This window comes from Bradysia coprophila (assembly GCF_014529535.1).
Source record: "Bradysia coprophila strain Holo2 chromosome X unlocalized genomic scaffold, BU_Bcop_v1 contig_12, whole genome shotgun sequence".
In the NCBI taxonomy this organism is placed as follows: domain Eukaryota; kingdom Metazoa; phylum Arthropoda; class Insecta; order Diptera; family Sciaridae; genus Bradysia; species Bradysia coprophila.
The window spans coordinates 953,711-980,428 of record NW_023503293.1 but is presented as its reverse complement, the minus strand read 5'-3'; the positions used below and the strand labels follow the sequence as shown (position 1 = coordinate 980,428).

Sequence of the window (26,718 nt, the reverse complement as noted above, 5' to 3'; positions counted from 1 at the left end):
CAAAATATATCTCTTGTCTGGCTCCATACACACTCTTCACACAGTCTCCAAATACAAAATTTCATACATATACACACCGACATTATCGAGGAAACACAGCAAAGCACACACAAAAAAAAGAAGAAGAAGAAAAAGCAGAAAAAAAATAAAGCCGAACATTTTCAGGGGGGTAAAGGAAAAATTGTATATATATTCAACGGTTGCCTCATCGATCTCCATATTATGGAGTTGAGTTTTCCATAAATTTTCATTCAGTCGCACCCGATTCGTCGCCCAGTGAAGTCGCTTGATAATATTCGGTATACATTTTTATCGCCTAATGTTTCGCGATTGGTTGGTAAATCTACTCTGTATATATAATAATGCCACTTTAAATGGAAAATTATCAAAATAATGATTTTATGATGAAGTTTTAGACTTGAGCTGATTGGAATGGTTATTTGAACACAAAACGTTTATTTATTTGCATTTAATCGGATTCGAATTAACTGATGGTTTTATCTTCTTAGTGTAAGGGTGGAATAAACACATACACTCGGTGTTCTACATGTTCACAATAATATCGAATTGATTCTCACCTGAAACTGAATTGATCTGTTTTTATTATCGTAAAACGTGTTTGATGTATAAATTGTGTAATATAAATTGATAGTGGTGGTTCAAACTGGAGCTTATAATTGCAGAAAATTAAATGATTTTGATATCATTCGAAATAAGTGTCTGATTTTTCGAATTGTTTTTCTTTCTCGAGCAAGAGAGATGCGTTAAATGTGTTTTCGATTTCGGGAAAAGTTTTTTGTTTTTTCTTTTTTTTACGGTGAATGGAAATAAGGAAAAGTTTCAGCAAATAATTGTGAAAAATTTAACAGCTTTAAAATGGTTTGTTCAATAAAATTGTATTTTTTATGGGCACAATTTTTTTATTTAGATTGGATGCGGTATATATATGAATGGGAGTGTAAAAAGCATTACATCAATATGTATATATAATGTAAATGCGTCCGATACACAATAAATTTCGGTTATGTGTTCTCAACACACTAACCCCCCAATTAATTTTTATGTTTCATCGAATGACATAAAAACAGAATTTGTCAATAGCTGAATCCGATTTCGTTTCCACATTATGTATACCACTTCAATCCAAATACACCCAGCAAGAAAAACCATTTTTTTTTATCTCAACCACATTAAATGATTAATAAACCGAAATCAAGTGATAATTAATGTGATTTTGTGTTCTACTTTTATTCCAGTACGGATTTGTAAATTACGCCCTCGAACTTCTTGTTCTGAAACATTTTGGCTTAAGTGTGTGGGAGCAAATCAAGTAAGCCCGATTAAACTTTCTTATATTTTTTTCCTTTCTTTCTTTCGTTATATTTATTGTTAAGTCTTGAAGTGTAATGCGATTGAAAGTGTCCGAATGATAGTTAATCCTGATGACTTTGTATTATGAATTTTGTATAAGAGTAAGCACGTGAAGTGGTTACAGAATACGTAGAAGGAAAAAACGAAACAAAAAAGATTTTTTTTGTGTGTGAGCAAATTCTACGCTTTTTTATTGATTGCAGGTGTATTAATGTAACGTGTGTATGGAATTCAACGAAACGTATATTATAACTAAATATAGCAAAAAAAGACATATCGATGCGATTAAATTTTGGTCATGCGATGGCACATACAAAAAACAACCGCAAGTGTCTGACTAATTGACTAATTTACTACAATTTGTTTCAATATCTTGCTGGTTGAAATTTCTGACAAATTATCTATTAGATAAAGAAAGTTAGTGGCAGATTCTTTTTGCCGTTTACTCTTGATTTACATGTACCACTATTTGGTAACTTTTTGATAATTATTCTGATTTTCGTATTTCCAAAAAGAATTTTGCGATTTTCAATATAAGGATTTACGTTTTCAGCTAATTATTATTCCAAAAGTATAACCCGTTAATCGGGTTCTAACAAAAACAATCAGCTTGACAGTGCGTTGTGCCAGAACGTTGTGATAACGCACTTCAAGCATGAGTGATCATTGTGGTCAGTTGCAAAAGTACTCTTTTTTACATGAAAATGTTTTTAGTTTTTTACGTTTGTATGATACACTGTCCAGTTTAAGTACTCTGTTTATCTTAAAGTTTTGTTAAATGGTTTATTACGTTACACACAAAGCGTCTGATGAAGTCAAAGTAAATTCATTTTGCTTGTGGACCCAGTGAAAACTGGTAATTTCTGGAATCAAATTACGATTCTTTATTGCTTAACGAAATAAAAGTACACTGAACACCAAAAAGGCATTGTATAGCGCAATATTATTGTTTACACGTTGCATGCACAGAGAATGCCTTTTCTGTTTGACCCATTGTCCATGAACAAGAGCAAAAATTCAGTGCTAGCAATACCCCTATAGCAAACAAATCTCGTTTTGACGCTGTCAAAATACCACCTTATGCCTTTATTCGTAGAATCATACACTGTTAATTTCTAATTTTACATGGCTATGTTACACTTTTACCACCTTAATAAATGAAGTTATGATGTCAGAGTGGGTATTGCTGCGAATGAAAAAGTGAAAGAATGTCGCGACTCAAGCAAACTATAATGTAATTCGATATTCAGTTCTGGCAATAATTTTTATCTGATGCATTAGAGAAATAACGAAAATTTAGCAGCAAATTTTGACATTTTATGACAATGCGAAAAAAGTTGAAAACAAAAGAATTTTTTCGCTAACTTTACATTGCTATCTAAATCAGCAGTTACTGTTTTCGATCACATCATTTCCGTTTTTAGCTCAGGCATCATTCATAAAGGATATGTCACGCGTTTGCATCTCTTTCTATCACATTTTCAACCATATCTTACATCTCTTTCGCACACGTGACATACTTTTATGAACGATCTCTACAGTAAAAACGTAGAAGAGAAAATATTTTAACTTTCGTCTCGTCAAACTTTGGTAAACTTTACTATGAACAGGGTTTTCTTCTGTCAGATGTTTAGGGTGAGTTTATGGTGTGGATGATTGGGATGGATTGAATGGTACAATAAATTATTATTCAAAATTAATTTTCTTTAGCCGTTGTGGCCTGATCTAAAAATGATCCCACGCAGATATTATATTCGAAATGCGGTGCGGCACTATTTGGAAAGTTTTGCTGTACGTTATGCTGTATTCCTGTTCCTAATCATATTCCGTTCAGATAAAATGTAAAACCATTCATTATTTTCGGTATTGTTTTTAAGGTTCACACATTTTATACAGATACTGTGGCGGACTTCCTTTTGTATTATACAAAATTCGGATGCTATGCCCTGAATTTCGTTTATTTGAATGAATTCCATGACAATAAACTCAACATCAGTTTACATTTCTTCCATTCCACATCCACACGTCATGTGAATGGAAAGCTTAAAAAGCGATGTGGAATAAAGCTGCAGAACGTTACCCACATTTTTCAGTTTATATTTCGGTATTACCCAGAGACTATTTTTGGAACAATTTTTACCCACAATTTCGAAGATTTTCCAAGAGTTTTCCGGGAAAATTCAAGAGAAAATGGAAAAATATTTTCCCAAAAATCGTTCCAGCTTTAACTTAACCTACACGAATAAGAATCGGCGCCTAGAATCGGGTTTTGGTGAGCCGTCTTCCACATTTTTCGAAAAAAAAATCTGATGAAGCGTTGTATTTTGCGGAAAAAGATATATTATCTGGCGACCCTTTTTCCATACTACTTTTTTTCGCTGTTCTTCATCCATTTAAATTATCTTTTCTCAACACAGTAAGACTTCATTGCCATTTATTGCGAAATCGGGGTGATAAATGGTTTTTATGCAATTCAGGATAGAAAGTACAACCCTTAAAACAGATTGTGCATAGAAATAGCAACATAGAACGTTAGATAAGCCACTTTTATATTTTATTGAATTAATGCTCGAAACAACATTCTCTAATTTCAATGGTAAATGGTAATCTTAATGATTTTACCGGCAAAACTACTGTAATGCGTCGGTCGGTACCCCACATCTAAATAAATGTAGATTTGTGCTACATCCTCCGACTAATTGCCTTGCAATATCCGAGAGTTACGTTCATTAGCGTCTGCTTATACATACAATTTTCAGTACACAAAAACATATTTTGCATATTTATCCGACAAGAAACATTATGCTTTAAACTCGAATCTGAATATCTGCTCTATTCAGTTACATATACTATAATAGAGAGATTTACACGGAGTATAGCGTTGCGATTCAATATACCTTTAATAAACATGATACACATCTTTTAATCAGTGCTATGATGAGCGACTCATCTACTGTATAAATATACAAAATTTACACCGAAAGAAATGGATTTTTGGCATTACATGGATACAGTACATTGTCTGCATCAGAATCGCACCATTAACTATACCATCAAAGCCGTACACAATTTGCATAGGTTCGGTGAACAGTTTCGCTATAGATTGGTACCGTCCAGTTTGTTTCCGTGATGATGAAACAATGACAATGAAATTAGTGAACGAAGAAAACGTAATAGAACTTCAACGCATCGTCGAAGTGTATTTAAACATCAGTTTTCTGAAAACGGATTATAAAGCGAGCTTATAAGACAGAGACAATCTGCCGGATAATGTAATCTGAACAAAGAGATGATGGTGATTCGATACGTGCTCTATGCAAACATCAAGTGTGCAAAATAAGTTTCAAATATCAATTCAAAAATTTGAACTCCTTCTTTCGTCACCTACAGGATGGCTAATGGCTAATTCAAAAATATTTTTCCTTCTGTAAAGCATTAATAACCATTTTAAGTCTGTAACTTGATTTTGTTTCAAGTATCACTGGGTTTGATATCGAATCCTTTACTTCTTTAGTTTACCTCTAGACTTTGTGAATAAAAGAACAATGGTAGGAGTTAATCGCTTATTTCGTTTCTTGTACTTATAAGAGCGAGAAAATAAACAAATCACATTTTGAACGAGTACAATCCAATTGAATCCCACATACGACATTCGCGTTACAATACTTATCTGTACGTAAATTTCGTAACATTAGTAGTTCTTGTGGATTGAATAAGGAAAATTGAATATTGTAACTACTTATTTTTCCTCGCCTGTGGTTTCAGAATTTCAGGAGCGGTATAACTGCATGAGTTCTCTATCTTTTTCTACTCTATTTCAAGCAATATGTCGTTGCAACCCAGACAAATTTTTACTTGACGGATCTTAGTCGAATATAATGTCAGCGTATGTAGCGCATGATTTCAGGACTCTGTAACAGTAATTATCATTTCAATCAGCCAAATATTTGCTACATTATAATAGTTTGAAAAACAGTGTGCTTCGTATCCCTTTTCTAACTCTTATCGCGTAGCAGATACTGTGCCTATTGAAATACTACTTACTGTTCCGGAGTCCTGAGATCATTATATTCGAGTAAAATCCGACAAGTACAAATTTACGTAATTTCCGCAATTCCGGGCCATAATCGTCACCTTTCCATACATCCATTGAATGTCGTACCTATCTGGTTTTAGTAGATACTCATTGATAGGTACGACATTAAATGGATGTATGGAAAGGTGATGATTATGGCCCATACACCCAGATAGAATTTAGTATCTAACTGTTTCCTAGCCTAACAAACTAAATTTGGAAGCATGAAGCTAATGTTCTGTTGAAAGTTGAAACGACATCTTCCTTGAAATAGAAAAAGAGAAGAGTTTAGAATATAGAAAAGTCATGCCGTAATACCGCTCCAGGCTTGTATTTAAAACACATTTTTTTTAAAGTTTGGAAACACTTGCAAGCCATCATTACTGAATGTAAGAAATTGATAGTAGATGGTAGACTTTTTCAGGTGTGGCTCGAGCCGAAGGCGAGGGATGCAACCGAATTAGGCAAAATCAAAGTTCCAAACAATTAATTAGATTATGTTGCTCGTTAATTCGCCCGAAATGAGTTTTAACGTTGAAATCAATGAATTGAGTAAAATACCTTTACATGCTTCATGCGTTGAAAACCGTAATTTTCATGTTTCAAACACTACTTTCGACGTCCTCAGCACGTAAAATCCATTACATAACTGGGGATAAAAATGAAAAGTCTCGTTTTCGTGTGTTTATTGACCTCGGCTTCGCCTCGGATCAACAAAATTCACTTTTCATCTTTTTATCCCTAGTCATGTAAAATACTATTGTTAACAATGGAACAATCGAATATAATGGCTTCTTCGCTACCACTTTTATCTTTGTCTCATTGGTAAGCAAAATGTACTTCAGCAGCTAAGATTGAAAAAATTAGACATTCTACACTATTCAAAATCATCTAATTCAATTTGATATCGCTTCATCTTCAATATACCATTAGCCGGATATACATTCCATCATTTTAAAGTTTCTTTTCGGTAGATTGAATACTCTATATGTATACTGTCACTAAGATCAAACTGTACATTTCTGTACTGAATAAATATATTATAGATGACATCCCTACGACCTCGAAGTTAATGGAATATGCTTGATCAATTGTCATAAATTTTAATCAAACATAAACCAATGAATAATAATTAACTAATTACCTAAGACGAGCTACTTCATTATTGACGAAAAATTCAATTAAAGCGGAACGGGAATTATATTAGTAAACGCTCGAATTCAAAATAATTAATTCCACCTCATACATTTCGCCGCTTTTCTTAATGTCTATTTGCATAATTTTCGTTCATTTTAGATAAAATTCTTAGTGAGCCTGAACGGCGGATGAGTGTTTTATTTTTCATTTGCTTTTTTCTAAATTAAATGAAGGTATTTTGTTGCTTGTTCATGAAAAAAAAACGAGCCGTCAGAACAGTCGGAGCGTTTGCTGCGACTGAGCCCCGTACAAACCCGTACATCTATTGCGTACGTGACCCTAGTCCGTCGCCCTACTCTTACCGTAAGCCTACTGCGCCCGTAAACGTCGGTAAAGTAAAATTCTTATGAAATGTGTACGTCTTAAAAATTGCGCATAGCGCAATTACGAAGCCCCGTACGACGTTCCTTTCAAATGTAACACAAATTTCGAATTGACCTAAAATTAAGTAAGTATCATTTTCACCGATTTATATTGATTTTACAAAAATCCAAAATGGCGGCCGATGGCCATTTTGTTAGGAGGTGGAAAGTAGTACGGCTGCTTTAAATTCGTTAGTACCTTTCAAACAAAAAAAAAATTTGAAATTCGGTCAAAGTTTACTCGAGATATTAACAAAAAACACCACCTTCACTGTACGGCCGAGTAGCCACATATAAGCTCACTCCGAGAGACCTAGCTCACGCTCCGGTGAATCGAATTTCAAAAACTTGATTGGTACGGTCAATACCTATCTAATAAAGCAAAATCCATCTAAATACGTTCAAATTTGGCCAACCTACAAGCAAAGACGGCTTGCCGCCCTGTACCTAGTTCACACCAAGGGGTCTAACTCACGAGTCGGTCATCCAATTTTCATAAACTTTTTTTTTGTCGATCGGTATTGTAAATACCTTTCATTTGACGTCTCACTTACAAGTGTAGTGCTTAAATGTCTGGAGATATCGTCGAAAAACAGTTAGGCACTTATTGGGCCCCAGCTCCGGAAGGGTCGACCCAAAATCGCCCATCTTCGAACTTAGCCTCACTATTTTGACTATCTTTCAGTGAAAAAAAAAAATTTTAAAATCGGATTTGATTAACTCAAGATATCGACGTGACAGACGGACGGACGGACGGACTGACAAAATTTTTATTGCGGATTCGTTATCTATGAACATAGGCAAACACTTTGCCCTTACCGTCTGCTTCGAATTCCATCAATTACACACGGCATCGTAATCCTATAAGCCCCTTCGTACTTCGTACGGGGCTAAAAAATAATCAAATTTCTCTAAGAGGAAAACTCACAGGAAAGTAATAATGTGTTCACTCTGGGTCTGTTATACGGGGATATTGGTATTACAGATGAGATATTTAGGACTCGGCCGATATAAACCACATCCTCCCAACGTCAATGACACTTGTAAAGACAGCGCGAAACTCACCATTTAATTCGAGTTTAAATAATTTCGTTTGAAATATTTTCATTCTTTGTGCGGTCTTTATTTTCTGCTTCATTAAATTTTTACACCCGTACAAAGTACAGGGGTCTTATAGGTTTACTATCACGTTTGTAACACGTCGAATTGGAGTCGCCGAGCAAGCGGAAATCTTTTGTGGTTGCTCAGAGATTTCACCCACCTTATGCTTCAGTAGAAATCAGTCGATCTTGGTAGTTTACATTTGAGCACAGTACTGCTCCTAGCATGAACACCAAATTGACAAGTGTCAAATTCGAGTCGACGAGTGAGGGGAAATCTTTTGTGGTTGCTCAGAGATTTCACCTTACGCTTGAGTAAACATCAATCGATCTTGGTAGTTTCTATTTGAGCACAACACCTAGCATGAAAACTGAATTGAAATTTGGAGGCTTGAGTTTAACTCATACAACGAAAAGCAGTCATCTATCCTTCCGAATATTTTTTATGTTCATACTGGGAGCAGTGCTGTGATTTGATATGTCTCTATTCAGCATGATGAGTCAGACTAATCGGCAGTGAAGCCAGTGTTTTTTGCTTTTATTTCGAGTATAGTATAGAATGAGTTAAAATGGAGAGGTTAAAAGGTAGAGCGTTGCAATGTAGTTTCGGAATATATCACTTTTACGAACAACTAGCTTTGACTATTCGCACGGGTCCGGTTTTATGTTTTTTTTTGTGCCCTGTCGTGACCACAATCCCATTTATTTCTTTATATTTCTGTGTTTTTCATTCGAGTTCCCTCTAACTACAAAGTTATTTGATTACTAAAAGAATTACAAATAAGGTTAATGGTTTGCATGTTTATATGCGGTAACTCTATTAAATTTTGGAGTAAGTACTTAAATTTTGAATCTAATTAAAAGATTTTAAGAGATTTTCGTCGCGTTTTAAGTACATTTATCATTGTGTGTGAGTTTAAATGCCGAAAGTAGATGCTAGAGAAATCTTTAAGGATGTGGTGTGGAACTGGCGCGATGGGTGGTTGGACTCTTTAGGTTTATTTCGAATTTTATCTCTTCCATTTTAACGAACTTATTTTACGATTACAAATCAGATTTCAGCCATAAGGTTTGCCCACTTGGGATTGCATTAGTGGTAGGTAAATTGAAAAATGGTATGTCTCCTGATTGTGTTCACGCCGATCAAAGTTGTAATGTTTTACTGCTACGTAGAAATAACAAAAGAATATTTTTTATTAATAACGAAAAGAATTGAATTGGTAGATAACATCACAAACATTCAGTGCTCAACAGCATGCGTCAAATCCCTGTTTTTTACTTCCAAAACAACTGATGTCGTTGTAGATGAGGCCCATATTGTATGTCAGTTTTCTACGGTAGTTGCTACATAAATTTGACTCAAATAAATTTTAAAAGAAAAAATAAAGTTTAACGTCAATATACACCCAGAAAGTGATGAAATTTCCACAAGTATTCAACAAATTGAAATAGAAAGCTCGAAACTGAACTGTATCGTGACGTATGACATCACGGCTTTCCAAAAATACCACACTCGATACCGTTTGCGAAAAATATTTTAGACCTAGCAAATCGACCAACTCGAAGTTGATGCAACTCGAGGGGAAACAACCAAATACCATTCGCTCATATTCTACATTCGTTCGCTTCCCTTCATTCGACCATATTTTCCCTTCATTCGCTTATAATTTTCGCTCGTTCGTTCCAATCATTCGCTCATATTTCCCTTCATTCGCTCCAATGACCCACCATTCGCTATTGTTATTTCCCCCTCGATGCAACTACACACCGTAGATCTTATTTCTTCTCATATCAAATTGTCCTGGCTATATCTGAAAAATAGATGAAATCGTAATAAAACATGAAAATTATAGATTTCTGACATAATATTTGTGAATTTTGTGAAAATTCGAGTTGGTTCACTACACCACTATTTGGAAATGTATTCTGGTCGAAAAATATCATCAAAAGTAAACTAAAATCCAGTATTTAAATTGATGCCTCTTAACGTCATTGACGGTCAATAATACAATTTTTCGCAACAAGTGACGAAAAGTACGACTTTCCGTTGCCTTTATTGCGAAAAACAATGGATATAGCTCGATTATTAATGCGTTTTTAGGCACACGATGTGTATTGGGGGTTTGAAGGTCCAGGTAGCTCAATCGGTAGAGCATTGGATTCAAAACATATGGGTCCCGGGATTCCCGGAGTAAACTTGCTCATACGGTTTTTCCTAATCAAAGTGTGATTAGTTACTACAATAGCAATGCCAATAGACTCTTTCAACCGTAATAAAGTCGTAAAAAAACAATAAGAAATCATAACGATTTCTCGTGCATGACAATCATGCATATATACAATTGTAACTTACAGTGCCATCTGTGATGTGTGATGTCAATTAAACATCACACTCATATCGAATTTCAAGTCGAAATGTATCTCTCGACGTAAGAATGATAAGACTTACGTTTGACAGTGGTTCGGATTTCACTTTTATCAGTAGGTCCAATTAGACGAAAAAGGGGGCACGCACAACAGGCTTAGGTGTAGAGATTCGTCTCATCCCATACAAAATAATCTAATCTAATTGTCACACTCGGCCTACGGCCTCGAGTGGCAATCTTCACATCTAGTGCCTAAAAAAGCATTTATCACTCGGTTGTATACATAACTATTACGTGCTAGGCTACATGAGTCGAAAACCGTACTTTTCATGTTTCAAATGCTTTCGTGTGTTTAACGACCTCGGCTTCGCCTCGGATAAACAGGATTCCCACAAAAACTCTACTTTTCATCTCTTTATGCCTAGTCGTATAAACGTATAAAACTCTTCCTGCAGACTTTGCATTTCAAAGGAACCGAATCACGATAAAAATTCTGTAATTTTGTCTAAAGGCATGAAGCAATATGTTATAGGTTATTGGTGCCTGCCATAACGACAGCATTTAAACCAATTCAATCCTCCAATCAATCATTATAGTGATTTGCATGATTTTTGTTATTAACTCTATTTAACAAAGTTTTTCCAATGCTTACTCTGTATCGCCACAGTCAGTCGATGCCTTGTCAACACACAACTTTTGAAAGTTTTATTTATTTTTCTATTTTACAGAAATGCAATTCGAAAGCAATTATTTTTTTGTCGCACTAGATACTCTACAACAGCAATATTGCCGTTTTTCATTTTCCCTTATTTTCTTCCGTTGTTGTTGTTATTGTTGTATATTCAAGTGTTGGATGTAACACGCTATGAATGAAAAATAAAACCAAAACAAATAAATCATCTAAATGATGTCTCCCAGATACATTATATGCTTTTGCTGTTTTTATGCTATATCTATTTAATGTAATACGACTGTGTCGGGCCAATATTTCTTTCCTCCACATATTCACTTTACATTTCGGTATAAATGAAAGGATTTTTTGTGCAAAAATATCCCATGTAAAAACATTTGTGTCCCATTTTCATTTCTTATTTCAATTATGTTTTTGTATTTTTAATCATGTGGTCTGAATCGGTATAAATAGTCCCATCTTAAGTGCGTCCTTTATGCATGGTATGTGATTTCACATTTCCGTACAAACGATAGAAATTGCAGGGGAAGCATGCATCGGTTAAGATGTAATTTAGAAGGTTTTCGTTTCGTCGAGTGGTTGAAACTCATTCAACACCTCATTTCACTTAGTGTACATACCTACTTATGTCCCATTTAAATGATCATTTTGTTCTAATTTGTTTATCTTTGATATTTGTCCCCACTTAAAGTCCACTTTTTTCCTTTTTCTTTTCTTCTTTGGAAGACAACCTTTTTATTATCGGGGTTACAAATAATTGAAAAAGGGTTCAGATACAAGGTTCAGTTTTTTCTCAAGGAATCGAGGTTCAGGGATAATATGGTAAAAATGGAACATTTAATGTCTCTCGCGTGTTAAAATATAAGTTTAAAGTTAGTTTAGGTTTGTTTTGTCAAGAACCAATCATTGCTACAGACATTCATTGCTGAAGACGTAGCCATTCTCTATATTACATGATAATCGGTTTAGGAGCTTCAGCATGTACAATCTATTGCAAAACTCTCGATAAAAATGAAAAGTCACGTTTTCGGGTTCGCCTCGGATCAAAAAATTTCACACGAAAACTGGACTCTTCATCTTTCTATCCCTTGGCGTGGAAATAACCAATGAAACAGTGAGCATTAACTTTTTCGGTGAAATAGTTATTAACTATATACAGAGAGAGTGTATTGGGTGAGGGAAAATATTTTCCCATCATTAGTGATGGAAAAGTCACTAACGCTGTATGTGCACCACGACAATCTCGCCTATTACAGGAAAATACGTTTCAGAAACAGATCTATGTTAAAATATACTATTACACAACAAGTGATAAAAAGTAGAGTATTCGTGTGTATTTTGTTAACCCGAGGCGAAGTTGAGGTCAATAAACAGACGAAAACAAGATTTTTCATTTTATATCGAGTTAAAGGCAGGGTAAATTGAAATGATCGATTATTAAGATTTTTAGCGTATTGTGATTTGAAAACGAGTATAGATCTAAACAACAAGCTTTCGGTCGATTTGCATAACATTCACAATGTTTTTTCGGTGTAGTGAACTTGCGCGCGCACGTTTATACTTCGAACTAAAGCTTATGCGTATGCATTGGAACTGTTTACAAATAAAAAACCTAACAAATGCACAATAAACAGTTCAAATGGGCGGTATGTAAGACTATACTGGCTTTCAAATCTGTATACACTCAGAATCGATCATTTTATTTTGCTTCCACTTTATGTAATGGATTTTGTTGTCTTGCGGCCAAAAAATAAGTCATTGCAGTCTTGCTCAAAACCAGGTTTTCGCATTTTCTGGTCACAAGACAACCTTCGGCTCAAAATACAACCTCCCTGCACCCCTCAACAAAAAATGTCACAGCAAGACAGTAATGTACTATTACAAGATTCTGAGCTTAAAGTCAATTTTCATCATTAGGGTTGTAATAGGTCACTTTCCACGTTAGGGACAACAAAAGTATGTAAAATCCATATTCTTATTGCGTTCAGTATACCGAGATTCTGTCGTTCGATGATTGAACATTAATAATAATCTGCTTTAACAGTCCACGACAGGGTTAATGACTTGACCATTATTAACCGAACATTGCGTAAATTAAGAAAAAAAAATGTCAAAGTCCACTGAATTGGCTATAATAGACATTCGCTCAATCTTCATAATATGCTGATGTGTGTCACGTTCTGTATGAAAAAGCACGAAGAAGGTTACCTGAGCCGTTAAAATTAGTTTAGAATAAATGACTCTATAATTTCTAAAAAAAATGGTTTCGCTTTTCATCGCGCGCGTTTCTATCTTGCATTATAATTTTCCGGAAGCTCATTGTTTTGTAACGAGTGTCCTCAAACAAACATTTTATAAAGATCAAACAGAAAATTTCAAACATTTTACTCGATATTTATGAAAAGCACGGAAAAACAATTTATGCCAGAAAGATAACTCCAAAATAATCTAGCTAAAACTCACACATAATAAATGTATGTAGTAGGTTAAAACGCTTTGTTGTATAAACAAAATTTAAATATATTATGAGTTGGGTAGAAAACCATGTCTTACACATAAATATCGATTTTTCAATTTGCGAAAAAAAAAGAACAAAGTTTTCTTTCTCATTTCCATAGGCATTTCACGCGATTTTTTTTTTTTGAAAATTTACTGCATAAAAGAGCCAAATTTTGGAATTTATTATCGCTCCTTTGTCGGTAGTGTGTGGTTGATCTAACCGGTTCAATTTTAATTAATCGAAAATAGGTTGCAAATTGAACGCAGTTTCTTCAAAGCAAAACCACATTTATTATGAGTTTAAATTATCAGAGTAACCGGAGGGGGTAATAATAAAGCGTACGACGAATCGAGTTCAATTCGATAATTGAATGTGAACGTCTTACTCAAATGCACCGCCTAACAATAGAGAGACAATTTTCACCGGTTTCACAATAAATCGGGGTCCACAGCAGCAAAACCGTGTACATTTCATCAACTAATGTTGAAAGCGCACAACATTTTAGCGAGACAATTTGTCCAAAATTTTAGTCGAAACATTTAAAAAGAAGAAACTTATCCACCGCAATACAAATTACGTACAATCGATCTTAATACTATCGAGGATATCAAATCCAAGAATTTCGTTCATAAAGTATAAACTAAATGAATTTGAAGAAAACTTTTTGTCGTCTATTCCACACACATTTTACTTACCATATTATACTTATATATATCCCGACCCCATTTAATGAGTGTGTTTGTGTATGAAGATATGTGAGTATTCTTTGTAAACTTAGAACAGCAGTTCTAAGACAGAACGTATATATACATATCTCTAATGGGATATATTGAAAGTTATGTATCTTTTCCGAACGCAAACTTAAATGATATCACTAAAGATATACCATTTGTAGATATGCGTAGACAATGTGTGTGTGTCGAGATATACCTTTCGGTAACAACATCTCCTTAAACCATCTGAAACATAAATACGTCAAATCAACCCTTTCGAGATATAAAGAAAAAGGAAAGTGTTAATATGGAAGAGTATTTTCGATTGAGATAAATAATACGGTAAAGATATGCCGACCGAACAATTTCTCCTAATAAGAAGTGGATAAACATTTCGAATTATTAGAAAAGAGAGACAGAACACCAGAAGAGGAAGAAGACGTAGGCAAATAAAATACAAAAAAAAAAATGAAATGAAAACCCCGTGTCGTCGTCAAAATTACTTGTTACAGAAATTATTATTCAACATTATTTTCATTTCCGAACATATATAATATAAATGTAGGTCTGGATGGAGTGTTGATTGAAAATTATGTTAAGATAAAATTTGATGTATACCGAGTAAGCTCTTCTAAGTATGTCACAAGCGGCAGGGGATGGAATAGAAAATGGGATTTAAAACAAAATTTATGCAATGTTTATGGTGTATACGTATACACTAAATTGTATACATAGGCGATATAGGCTAAGACTTATAAAGATAAATGTTAAACAACTCATTTTATGAGTGTAGGTTTTTCGGTTAACTAAAAACCTTTCTCCACTGTCGCACATCTAGATAATTTTTTATGCAATATTATCTAACACACCTATATACAATAAAGGTGATACTTTCCCGATAGAGATCGGTGTGGTGTGGTATGTACCAAAACAAAAATCAATATTTGATTGAGAAAATTGAATGGGCTGGTAAAGGGAGGCGTGTATTTATGTTCAATAACATCATCATCATCGTATTATTCATAATCAATAAGATTTTATGGATGATAATTACAGGGATTGTATATATATGCTGCGCTGCATGAATCTATCTATCTATAAAAGCAACACAGAGGCCTTAATATTTCATATGATGGTAATTTTCAAAATGCCATTAATCATTGACATTTTACGGGTATATTGATAATCCAGATTTGATTAGTATACACTTATAATGAGGAGGATGGGGGGAGAGTGTTTGAACGTTAATGTATCGAACATTAGTCCACACAATAATTGAAAAATAATACGAATTTGATAACATGCATTTTTGAACGAGAAATTATTCGTTTTAACTAAGGTTTGATTGCCGAAAGAAACAAAATTATTGTCCGTTTACCATAAAACATTATCATTAGTATGTGATTGGATGGCATAAACGGTGGCACACCAGCCTTTAATAATAAATAAATATTAAATTGACGTCGTTTAGTTTTCTTGAAAATATAATCATCTAAGATTTATAGGTAATGGACATAAATTCGCCTCCGCTCATCATTCAACAAAAAGACACATTAATTTCATTAATGATTCTGGGAATGGCACATTGGCACACACAATCATAATATAACGACAGATATGCGTCAGAATAATGAAAGGTCTTCCGTTGATTAGATCTAGTTAACGTAAAATTTACAAAAACGAAAATCGTTTCACATTTTTAGATTGTAAATTTCTGCGAGCATCGGGTTCTGCCCTTCAGACATACCAGTGTATATAAAACAAACGTCTTATTGACTGATTTATGATATCTTTCTTTTTTTCTCTCTCTCTGTGCAATGATATAATCACTCAGCTGGAAAACGGCTTGAAATTGTTGAAAATCGGGCGAATGATTTTCAATACGGGCAGTAGCTGGTTATGGGGACAAATTATCAACAAGCTACAAACGAGAAAATTTGCTGAACTATGAAAGTGGTTTTTTCGTTGTTGTCAAGCGTATATATACGTCCTCTGAATGTGACACGCAAAAATTCATTCAATTGATTTTATTTCTTAAATGCTTCAATCTTTTCTGCCCTTTTTTCAGATATGAGTTTACAATGTGCCCAATTTGATGGTATAAATAAACCACAATTAACCTAGTATAGGGCCAATGACCAGTATCACACGAGCAGTATGTGCTAGTCTTCTGACTTCAATATTTTGACTTCCATCCCAATGTAATATTTTTGGACATTCATGCAAATTTTTGTGTCTGTTGTGGGGTTTGGAATCTTAGATTTTCCGAAATTTGCTTGCATTTATTTCCTTAATCCTCGCATTGTAAAAAGTTCAATTGTAATTTGACACTTTATTCTTTAGGGTACTATTTGTATTGGTAATAGCAGCCAAGGCGATGTAAGATTAAGATGTAATTCACTCAATCAATCAATAAGTACCAACAGTTAATTCTGTTGTTACTTTTGATGCTTAAAATATTTCTAACTTTCGATAAGAAAACGTTCAACTTCATTAACTTTAGCGTAGGTCAAAGTAACGGCCATACAAAAGGATAATGTGGTAGAAAATCGTTCCGGTAATCTTTATAATAGACGAAACGATGAAACTCAGGTGAAACTCAGTACGCAGCTGAAGGGACCAATTAAATATAAAGAAAATATTTCTCATATGGTTCGTTGTTCCTAGCTAAGATATTCCTAAGAATATCGATATTTGATATTTAGTGGAAAATTTCTAATAATGTATCGATTTGTCGGAATATATCGATAAATATCAGACCGAATACATCGCAATATTAGCTAATCCATTTCCGACGCTTTTTTGCAGTAAAAACGGTAAATTTGATAAAAAGCAACAGGTCAATTTAGGCCATATATAAGTATATTTAAAGTAATGTTCAATACACACGAGACAAAACACGTCCTAGTTTTCATTGAGAGTTGCAGCCGTTGCAGCAATCGAGTTTATCGAACCATTTCGGTCCTGAAATTATTGCATAATATTATCACCGCGAACCTATTAATTGACAGAATACCGAAGCGTATATTATGATAACTGAACACTAAGCTAAGCACCTGATTAAAATCAATAATTTCAGAGGAGTTACGCGTAACATTCTCTCTGTCACAAACCTTTTCATGTGCATAAATCAATGTTATATAAATTTTAACGGTTAAGTTGTTAAATAACGAAACTTTTACCGAAGCTCTACCGGTAAATAAAACGGCTTCATGGTAAAACTGTTAATGAGATTCACTAGTTTCACCGGTCGCAACACAATTTGGGCATTCATTTGGAGCTTTCTCATTTGTGTTGTTAATTCACTTTAAGTGATTTATGTTCTTCAACATTAAAATAATCTCAACAATTTCACAATTATTATCGTTTGGTAGTGATTGTTGTTTTGACAAGGTTGTCCTACAGACAAGAGTACTTACCAAATAAAATTGCTTCCTGCTGAATGAAAATAGGTATTTACCAATGGCCCACTTAACTAAAAACTAAGAAATCGGAACAAATTTAAACCATTATTTCAAACATATTTTCAATTATTGTCGATATTATATTTTGATTATTTCGAATTATTACATTCATGACATGAACAAGTGTCGACGCCTGTTTCTGATTCTATACATATTAGATTTCCGTTCGTTGTACAACATGTGTGTACACTGTACAGAAGTGGACGATTATACTGAGTGAACATAACATTTTAGTTATATCATAAGTAATAGGATTCACCCAATACTTTCATAAATAACATTTTAATGATAATCGTCTAAATAATGGGACATAACAGCAGTTATACGTTGACCATAACAATGAATTTAGGGTAGGAACCACTAACAGGCGTCAGTGTCTGACTTTAATGACGGTGAGGTATTAACAAAATATTAATATTTTAATCAGGGATTTAATCAGGGTGACGCTTATAGTCTGAAATTTGTTTGTTTGTTTAGGCCGTAGAGGCGAGAGCGAGTGCATGCGAAAATTCATTTACTTTAAATGGACAACTAGACTTATTTTTTAAGGTTAACTTACACAATTGTTCGATTTTTGGCTAGTCCTGGCGCTTACATATTCGACACAATTTTGTTTTGTTGGAAGCTTAGCTTTTTTTATTGCATAAAAAGCTAAACCAGAATAGGAATGATGTGGAGTGGGATTGTGAACTGAGCCGCTGTAGTGCAGAAACAGTACAAACGTTAACGATGCTCGGATCAGCACAAAATTGCTTCCGAAATGTTTTTATTTAAGTGTACAGGAAAGTGAGTAAAAGTTTTCGAAAATCAAAAACTTTACTACGCTTTTCAGAAACTGTTACATGTGCATTGTTAGCGAATCTTTCAAACAATGAATTTGATATTTTTGTCGAAAACTTTTCGTAAACTTTGATTTTGTGGAAACATGAAATTTATACAAATAAACTCTTGCTTCTTTCACGGCTTCTTTCGTGAAGAATCATTATTTTGATGCGTTTCTGAATGAAAAAATTTTGCGACCGACTTTTTGTCGTTCTAATTAAGTCTCAGTTAAAAAACATTTTAATTTGTGAATTTACAAATGACACAATTTTGCATTCGAGTAGAGATAACTTCCACTACAAAAGAAGTACCCTGTCAAGTAGGCCTGTCACTACAGCATGTAGGGTATCATCGTAATGCTGGCTTAAGCCTCTGTCAGGGGAGGCATCCAATAATCTAAACATAAACATTCACGATGTGCGAGATATCACCGTCTAAAGTTTTTGAAAATTAGAGGTTTTTGAAAACCACTTTCTTTGACATATCAGATGAAATTTTTTGAAAGAAGTGAAGTACTTGACTTTAACACTCAGATGGTCTTGCAGGCTGCTCACTTCTAACGGTCACAAATTCATACACGAAACGTCATTTTACGACTTTTAGAGGCCTACCAGTAGTTTCATATTACCGTGAATAAAATGTAGAAAATATTTTCACCGCCTACGGTTAAAGATCTCTCCAGGCATCCCCGCAAAAATGGGGCCGATTTTTGGTAGTCTATTTTCAAAATAATTTCTCTTCCTAAAGCCTTCGGCGGTGGCTTCAAATTTTCGGCACGAAGATAATGAACATAAATCTTTTCCAACTACAAGCTGCCTGCGTGTGTCTCAGGTACAACACATTTTGTACCCGGAACGTGTTCTAAATTGCTTTAAATGGGCAACAAAAAATCTTTTACATTCAGAAGGACTCAAAGTGGGAGTTCTGTGTAAAACAATGAAACCAAAGACGATGAACCTTGGTTCGTAACGGTAAATATAATAAATTAAATAAACACAATCGATTACGGTGTGTATCCAGTTCAGTCATATTCTGTAAATATTTTTTTTTTGAAGTTTCTTCCACGGTAATTTGATATTTCAAAAAGTAATTTAATCCGGTAAAATTAAGGATATAGAAGAGCAACGAAAAGAAGCTTTACGAAACAATGATCAATCAATCAATAGATGTACATACGCTCGTGTAATGGTGTCCGTCCAGCCAGGACACACATTCCGAATCATCGTCCTTTTATTTGAATGATATAAATTTCATATGTTACGTTCATGTCGTCCTCTGTATTACATATATAACTGAATTATATTGTATATGATGAGAGAGATAACCGAAATTCCAAACTATATATTTTATATTATTATCATGAAGTTGAACCATCTGTTTTATGGTGTTGAAGTCCTCGAGCAATAGGCGGGGTATTTTATATGAATTGTGTGTGTACATGGAAAATCTTATTTTATGGCGCCACATTTGTCTTTATAATTTTATTTTTCATTGATTAATGTGCCATTTTAGTAGCTAATTGTGTACATAGTCAAAAGCAAAATAATATGCGTTCGAGACGGGTTTCTTTTACATTGACTGTATAGCATATACTATACTTCGTAAAAAAATATTTGTTATAGGAAACCGAATCATTTTAATAGGGCAGGCAATGTGTTTTCATTAAAATGTTTCTTTCTTAATATTTTTCTCTTTTGAGGGGTAAAAAGTTTTAACTTTTCTTTTGGATTTCTTTTTTCGTTGTGTGTTAAGACTTGAAAATTTCGGAAGGATAATCCAGATAATGTATACGACGCACATAAATTAATTAATATTATTTCCGAAGGACATATTCCATTATAAATTTTTGGGATCAATTTTTTAAGTATCTTAATCGATTGTGGATGATATTGCAATAAAAAAAAAATTCCAGAAAGTGAATGACAACCTTTCATTGTAGCCTTATCAGGATATATATAACCGTTTCTTTAAATCATCTTTCTTTAACATTTAAACTCATCCAATCGTATCATGGTATCGGAGTTAGACCTTTTCTATTTTATGTTTCGCAATTTTTCTATTCAGTTGATAACGACTGATTGGTTGAATGACAACCTGAACATTTTCTTAACCAAACGTGTCGAACACAATACTCGTTTTCAATTTTTTCTTGAAACGCCAAACAATTTAAACCAACATTAAGATTCAGTTCGAGATTCCAAATTTCGAAAAACATTCTCTCTCCCAAAATGATAGACACAAATTGGAATTTTATAGAATCTTTATAGTGCAATGATGTGTCTTCTGTTTTTGAGCGCTAGGAGTGCCAGAAGAAGTTGGGAATATGAAGTAGGCTTTTGAGCGTGGCTACCATAAACCGATTGTTCTAATTCTTTTTTTTCCTGTTTGGCATTGACCGATGTTAGTCTAACTTCTAGGTTCGAGAATCGGTTGAGTGGGTTAAGAAATGGGGTCGGAGTGCTATCTTGTAGATCTTGGTAAGGGTTTTTGCATATAACTATTGAACTACAACCAGTTTTAAGCATAGAGGTTTAAAGTAATTGTGAAGAAAATTTGTCAATTTTATCGAATTTCGTTAAATTTCTCGAATTTCGTTAAATTTCTCAAATTTCGTTAAATTTCTCAAATTTCGTTAAATTTCTCGATTTTCGTTAAATTTCTCGAATTTCGTTAAATTTCTCGAATTTCGTTAAATTTCTCGATATTCGTTAAATTTCTCAAATTTCCACATTTCGTTAAATTTCGGAAAACTTCTGAAAATATCACAGATTTCGTTAAATTTCATAAATAAAATAATGGGCGAACTGGAGCGAAACAAGTTTCATTTATTTAGCGCTTTTTAGTAGATAATATTGCATCTTCAACTCAAAGCTCTATCTAAATAGGCCGTTTTTGCACCGCTGCTTTCTCTCATTTTATTTTTGTGATCTTAGAACCTTTCCAGCTCAATTAAAAATGGTAAGAAAACTATGACTAGAATGAATCGTTAAAATTACAAAAACCTATTGAAACTTTCATTCAGTCAAAGGGCCAGATCTACTCGAGCGAGAGAGATTGGGTCTCGTAAGGTAGACTGAAATTTAAGAAAGGCATCAGCCAATCGACTTAGTTTAATATACGTTCTAGAATTGTGTTCTCGCTGCATTTACTTTTGCAATTTTAAAGACGGAAGAACAACAAAAATGTAGAAAGCAGAACTTCTTTTGATTTTAAATTGATTTTTACTAAAAAAAGGTTTTGACGGATCATACTTTTCACAGCTAGTTATAATGTGTGCTGTGCTTAAATAAACTTATTAACAGAGGGAGCTTAAACATACATCCGCAACCATGAAGTCTATATCTATTATAGCATATTATTTCCCTCTGGATATGGTGTCACTTCCAATGTGTACACATTCTTTAAAAGGCGCATCAAAATTGTAAAATATTACCGAGAGTGAGTGAAGAAAAAAAATGGTGAAATATATCCTGCCGTTTATTGTATGTTTATCTACTTTATTTTTTATGTTGGGGATGGAGTGGAGTGCATGTTTTAGAAATGTTTTCTTTGGATTTTACAAGAACATCTATGCTCTCGGTTTGAAAAACGGAAAGTGATCAGTTAATAAATGTACGTTGCAAAAGAAGTAGCTGTAATTTGTTTTATAGCCGTTGGGTGATTAAAAATGAGGGTAAACCTTGCTTTATATAGTGGCTTTGATAAAACACTTCGCATAAGAAAAATATTATTTCTCTGTTTTTGCTTGTCATTCGAAACAAAAAACATTGAAACTTTTCAACAATGCCCACGAGTTCTTGGTATTATTTTTCGCGTATTAAAATTCATAGGGCATTACATACCTATGAGACAGTGAAGGTTTTTTTGTTTCATGGAATAGTAGATTACATCAGTGCTCGACTCGGCTAAACTACGAACAACATAAGTGCGAATTATCAGAGCCGAAGGCCATTTACATGAGAACTTCTGTATTGTGCTTTAAAGTGGTAGGCAACCGGTCTTTGAAAACAATTACAGTAAAATTTTCAGTCACCACCCAAATTTTGCTTTCAAATAAACGAAATGTGAGTCGACAACACTGTATATACCGAGAATATAGTATAAAGGTATGTTATGTGAAACCTACATGACAATGCATGCACGATGTAAATTCATCGTACCGGTTGCATCACACAAGTTTTAATAATCACACAAAATCCACCTTTAGTTTCATTAGTTTGTAAGCTATACTACCCAAAGAGAGAAGATAACATGCTTGCGAAAATCGTTCTATACATGAAATAAGACGAATTCTCTACGGCCTTAGCATGTAAAATATAATAGAAAACTCGGAAGAAAAATGGAAAGTGAATATTTACGCGTGATTATTGATCTCGGCTTCGACTCGGATCAACATAATTTCACACGTAGCCTTGACTTTTCACTTTTCATTCCTAGCTATGCAATTGTAAGTTTCCTAAGTTTTTTGGAACATTGGGAAAAAATGTACGAAAATTTGCAGCTTAAGGTTAAAAGCATAAAACCATTCCGCCCGCATTCAAACGAAGAATTGTCGAACGCTAAGAGTAATTATACCTAGAGAGGAAACTTCGAACAAAATTACGTAAAATATGTGGTCCCAACATCAAATACGAAATTTTTATTGGTATGTGTGTTTGCCCTCTAAATTAAGAGGGCAAATTAAACTTGATTTGATTAAACGAACAATTAAAAAAAAAAGAGGGCAAATTGAACTATCAAAAGCGAACGCATACATGTATTGGTGTAAAATTATACGAAATGTGTATCTTATACAAACTGATGTTGGGACCACATTTCGTCGTACAAATTTCCTCTCTAGGTATAATTACTCTAAGGTCGAATGTGAGTAAGAAAAGATTTCTTAAAAAAATAAAACAATCTAAAAGTGATCAATAAAGTAGAGGCAGGCAGGTATCCATACTGCATTGTGTCTAAGTTCATTTATTTGGATCCCTTGAGTGGAACACAGTGTTCCATCTTCGTTTAACGTGCAAATGAAATTTTCCTACGCATTTCATTTGTAACTTTGTATCGGGAACGACAGTTCAAAGAACTTTGTTGTTTCTCAATTTTTTTCTTTTGCTTGTTATAAATGACGCAAACTGAATCTCTATCCATATTTAAAACAATTTTCCATGTTCTTCTTTCTTCGTATAACGGTTGTGTGAACAGACAAAAGTTAATAAACTGGAAGCTTAATATAATATACATCGTGAACCATTTTGATGTATACGATGTAATTTGTACTAAAAAATAAATAAAATTGAAGAAAAGAAGCAACATCTCAAATGGTCAATTCAACACAACGTAGTCACTACAATAAAACGGATTTACATATATGGAGGTCAGATCGCCCACCCATTGTTTATTTATTTGTCCAAAAAATTCTTTTTTGTCAAGAAGATTGAAGAGAATACAAGGAAAGTCCAACAATATCCACATGAATGTTTGAATTGCATAGATATATGTATAACACATGGGTTAGGTATATACATAGTAGGTACCTAAGTTTTTCTGTATACGTCTAGAGATAATAAATGTTTATTTAGTTATAGTTAGGGGTGAAAATGGTCTATTTATATAATGGCTGAAGAGGCATTTCGAATTGTTTACACTAATGTTTTTTTTGGGCTGGATATTCCCAGTATCCATTCCACTTATATTTTGACCTCTCTAACACCCCTCAACCCTCGCAAGGGGGTGTTTATTGTGTGTATGTTTAAATGCATATTTAGATTTATTCGACAACCATTTTTGCAATAAAATTGAGAGACAAAAACGAAATGACAAGATCGTATTTGTCAAATTAAATGTGTTGGTACGTAAACATTAATTGTCATTATAATTCGTCTGCACTTAAATGTGCTTGAGTGCGATGCGACGGTTGTTTATTTTAGTTTGTGGCGTGAAAGCTGATGGTGTCGTAATGATTGCATATTTGTGGTAATTGGTTAATTAGTTACACAATGTTCACCTGAGTGGCAATACTACGTTCAACGATGAGTATTTAGTCGAATGGTTTAGAAGTTCAGAAATACGGAAAAAGTGGTTACTTTCGAGAATGTCTGAAGGTTTATTTTTGTGACAATGGCAATGTTATAAAATATCCATCAGCTGTACGTGTATACATTGCCATTAATATGATATTAGCATTTAAATCCGCTCTATCGAGGACCAATTTAAATTATTCTAAAACATCTATAATCCCAAAATAAATAAATTTATCCGATCGAACAGTCACTGGAATAATCGAAAACAGAATGAAGGTAATTAAGCCAATATTGTTTGTTCAGATGCATAGTATATTGTATATATACAGCTGAGCTTTTCCAGTGACTGTAGTGCAATAGTGTGTATCAAGTGTATTATAGGTTTATGCATGCAAATTTACCGATGAAACTTCTCTTTAACTTTCAGTTTAGGTGTTTTCGTGATAGTGGAAATCGGAGTCAATGATTTTTGATTTACGCCCCGTCGACGGTTAGTCATCTGCTATTGACAACGACAACAAGAATGAGCGATACCCTAACATAGGTCAATGAACGATAAAAATGTTGAAGTGCTAGATTTTGTATGAATGAATAATAGCCGACACAAAAAATTAAAAAAGAGATCACAGAAAAGTCATAAAGCGTTCCTATAAACACTATGAAATGCTTTACTTAAATGAACTGACAGATTTAATGATTATATTTAGATACGCGCACCATCTAATCTAAATATAAACAATTCCCTGATGAAGACTACTGTTGGTCGCCGAAAGCTTGGCAATAAAATCAATTTTAAAACCTAAACCACATATCCAATTAATTAAAATATGGAGTTACTAAGATGTGAACACATGAAGATGTAGAAGTTACTGTGAACTTCCAAGTTTTTCCGTGGAATAACAATGAATGCAAATTCCTTTTCTCTACAATCCGATTCATTGTTGCGGTATAATGGTAATTGTATTCCACAGCATAGTTTGTTCAGAGACAAAGATGTGTATACCATAATTTCTCCTCGTAGACAATAATTAATGCAAAACAAATGTCGAGGATTACGTTTAGACATTACACCGTAGATGCTGCATTTAAAAGTTTTTAGAAAATTAAATTTAAATTTACCCTCTGGTTATGACTTTAGAATTGATATAGGCTATCGCTTAATTGTGTGTGTAGTAATTTAGTCATGTTAATGTTCGTAGTTACGCAATGGGTAATACCCTTGGATGGGTGCATAAGTTTTGATGGTTCATTAATAGAGATAAATTTGGAAATAAGGAACTTCTTCGTTTTGATAAATGTAATTTTGTTCTCTTGATGCTTCATAATAATTTTTATTTGAAGTTAAAATTGTGATAAGTCAACGCACCACAAACCAAGCAGAAGAACATAATTTAAATAATTTTGATATTTGATTTGTTTTGTTTAGAGACCTCACTAACAGCCTTTTACGGCCAATAACAAGTGCCGCCTGGACCACCGGCTTACCGAGGAAAGTTAGGTGTTAATAAATATCTCGCCTAAATGTACGCTAGACAAATGAAATCAAATTGATCGTACTTGTGTTACGTCGTTCAGTGTGTACATCGTTGCAGCTACCAAACACTCTGCAACTACACATATTATGAAGCTTGAGTGACTATAGAACGTCACCAATGCTAGAACCTATGAAAGTTTTTTTCAAACCTTTATAAGTCACACTTATACATGTGACAGTGGTGATTCTTCTACCGATATGAAGTGCAATGTATCCATATTGATGAATTTTTCATTTCAATTATGATTCACTAGACTTCTTCGTGTCCAAAATGGTATAGTGTTATCAGAGCATTGGACCAGGACCATATACATGTACCAATGTATGTTTTTTCAATGTTTAATGTTCAATGAGAGAACAAACAATTTTCTTTCGACTTATGGGCGATCAAACGTGATTTCTTAGAAGATTCATTCAAAGCCGTACACGTATTGTCACATTCCATAAAAAAACATTTTCCATGACGCCGCGGATTATGGTCATCCATTTTTTACTGTCATCTCCAGAATTAC

General features: G+C 33.8%; 1 protein-coding gene across 1 annotated transcript in view; it reads left to right on the top strand.

Annotated features, from left to right (window-relative positions):
* Window positions 1-248: 248 nt before the first annotated feature.
* The window catches only part of LOC119067520 (guanylate cyclase soluble subunit beta-1), a 140,946-nt gene continuing 114,476 nt past the window's right edge, over window positions 249-26,718 (top strand). Inside the window, exons 1-2 of the mRNA XM_037170546.1 lie at window positions 249-879; window positions 1,257-1,330. Coding sequence (XP_037026441.1) covers window positions 877-879; window positions 1,257-1,330 — 77 coding nt within the window. The 5' untranslated portion in view covers window positions 249-876. The remainder of the gene's footprint in view (window positions 880-1,256; window positions 1,331-26,718) is intronic.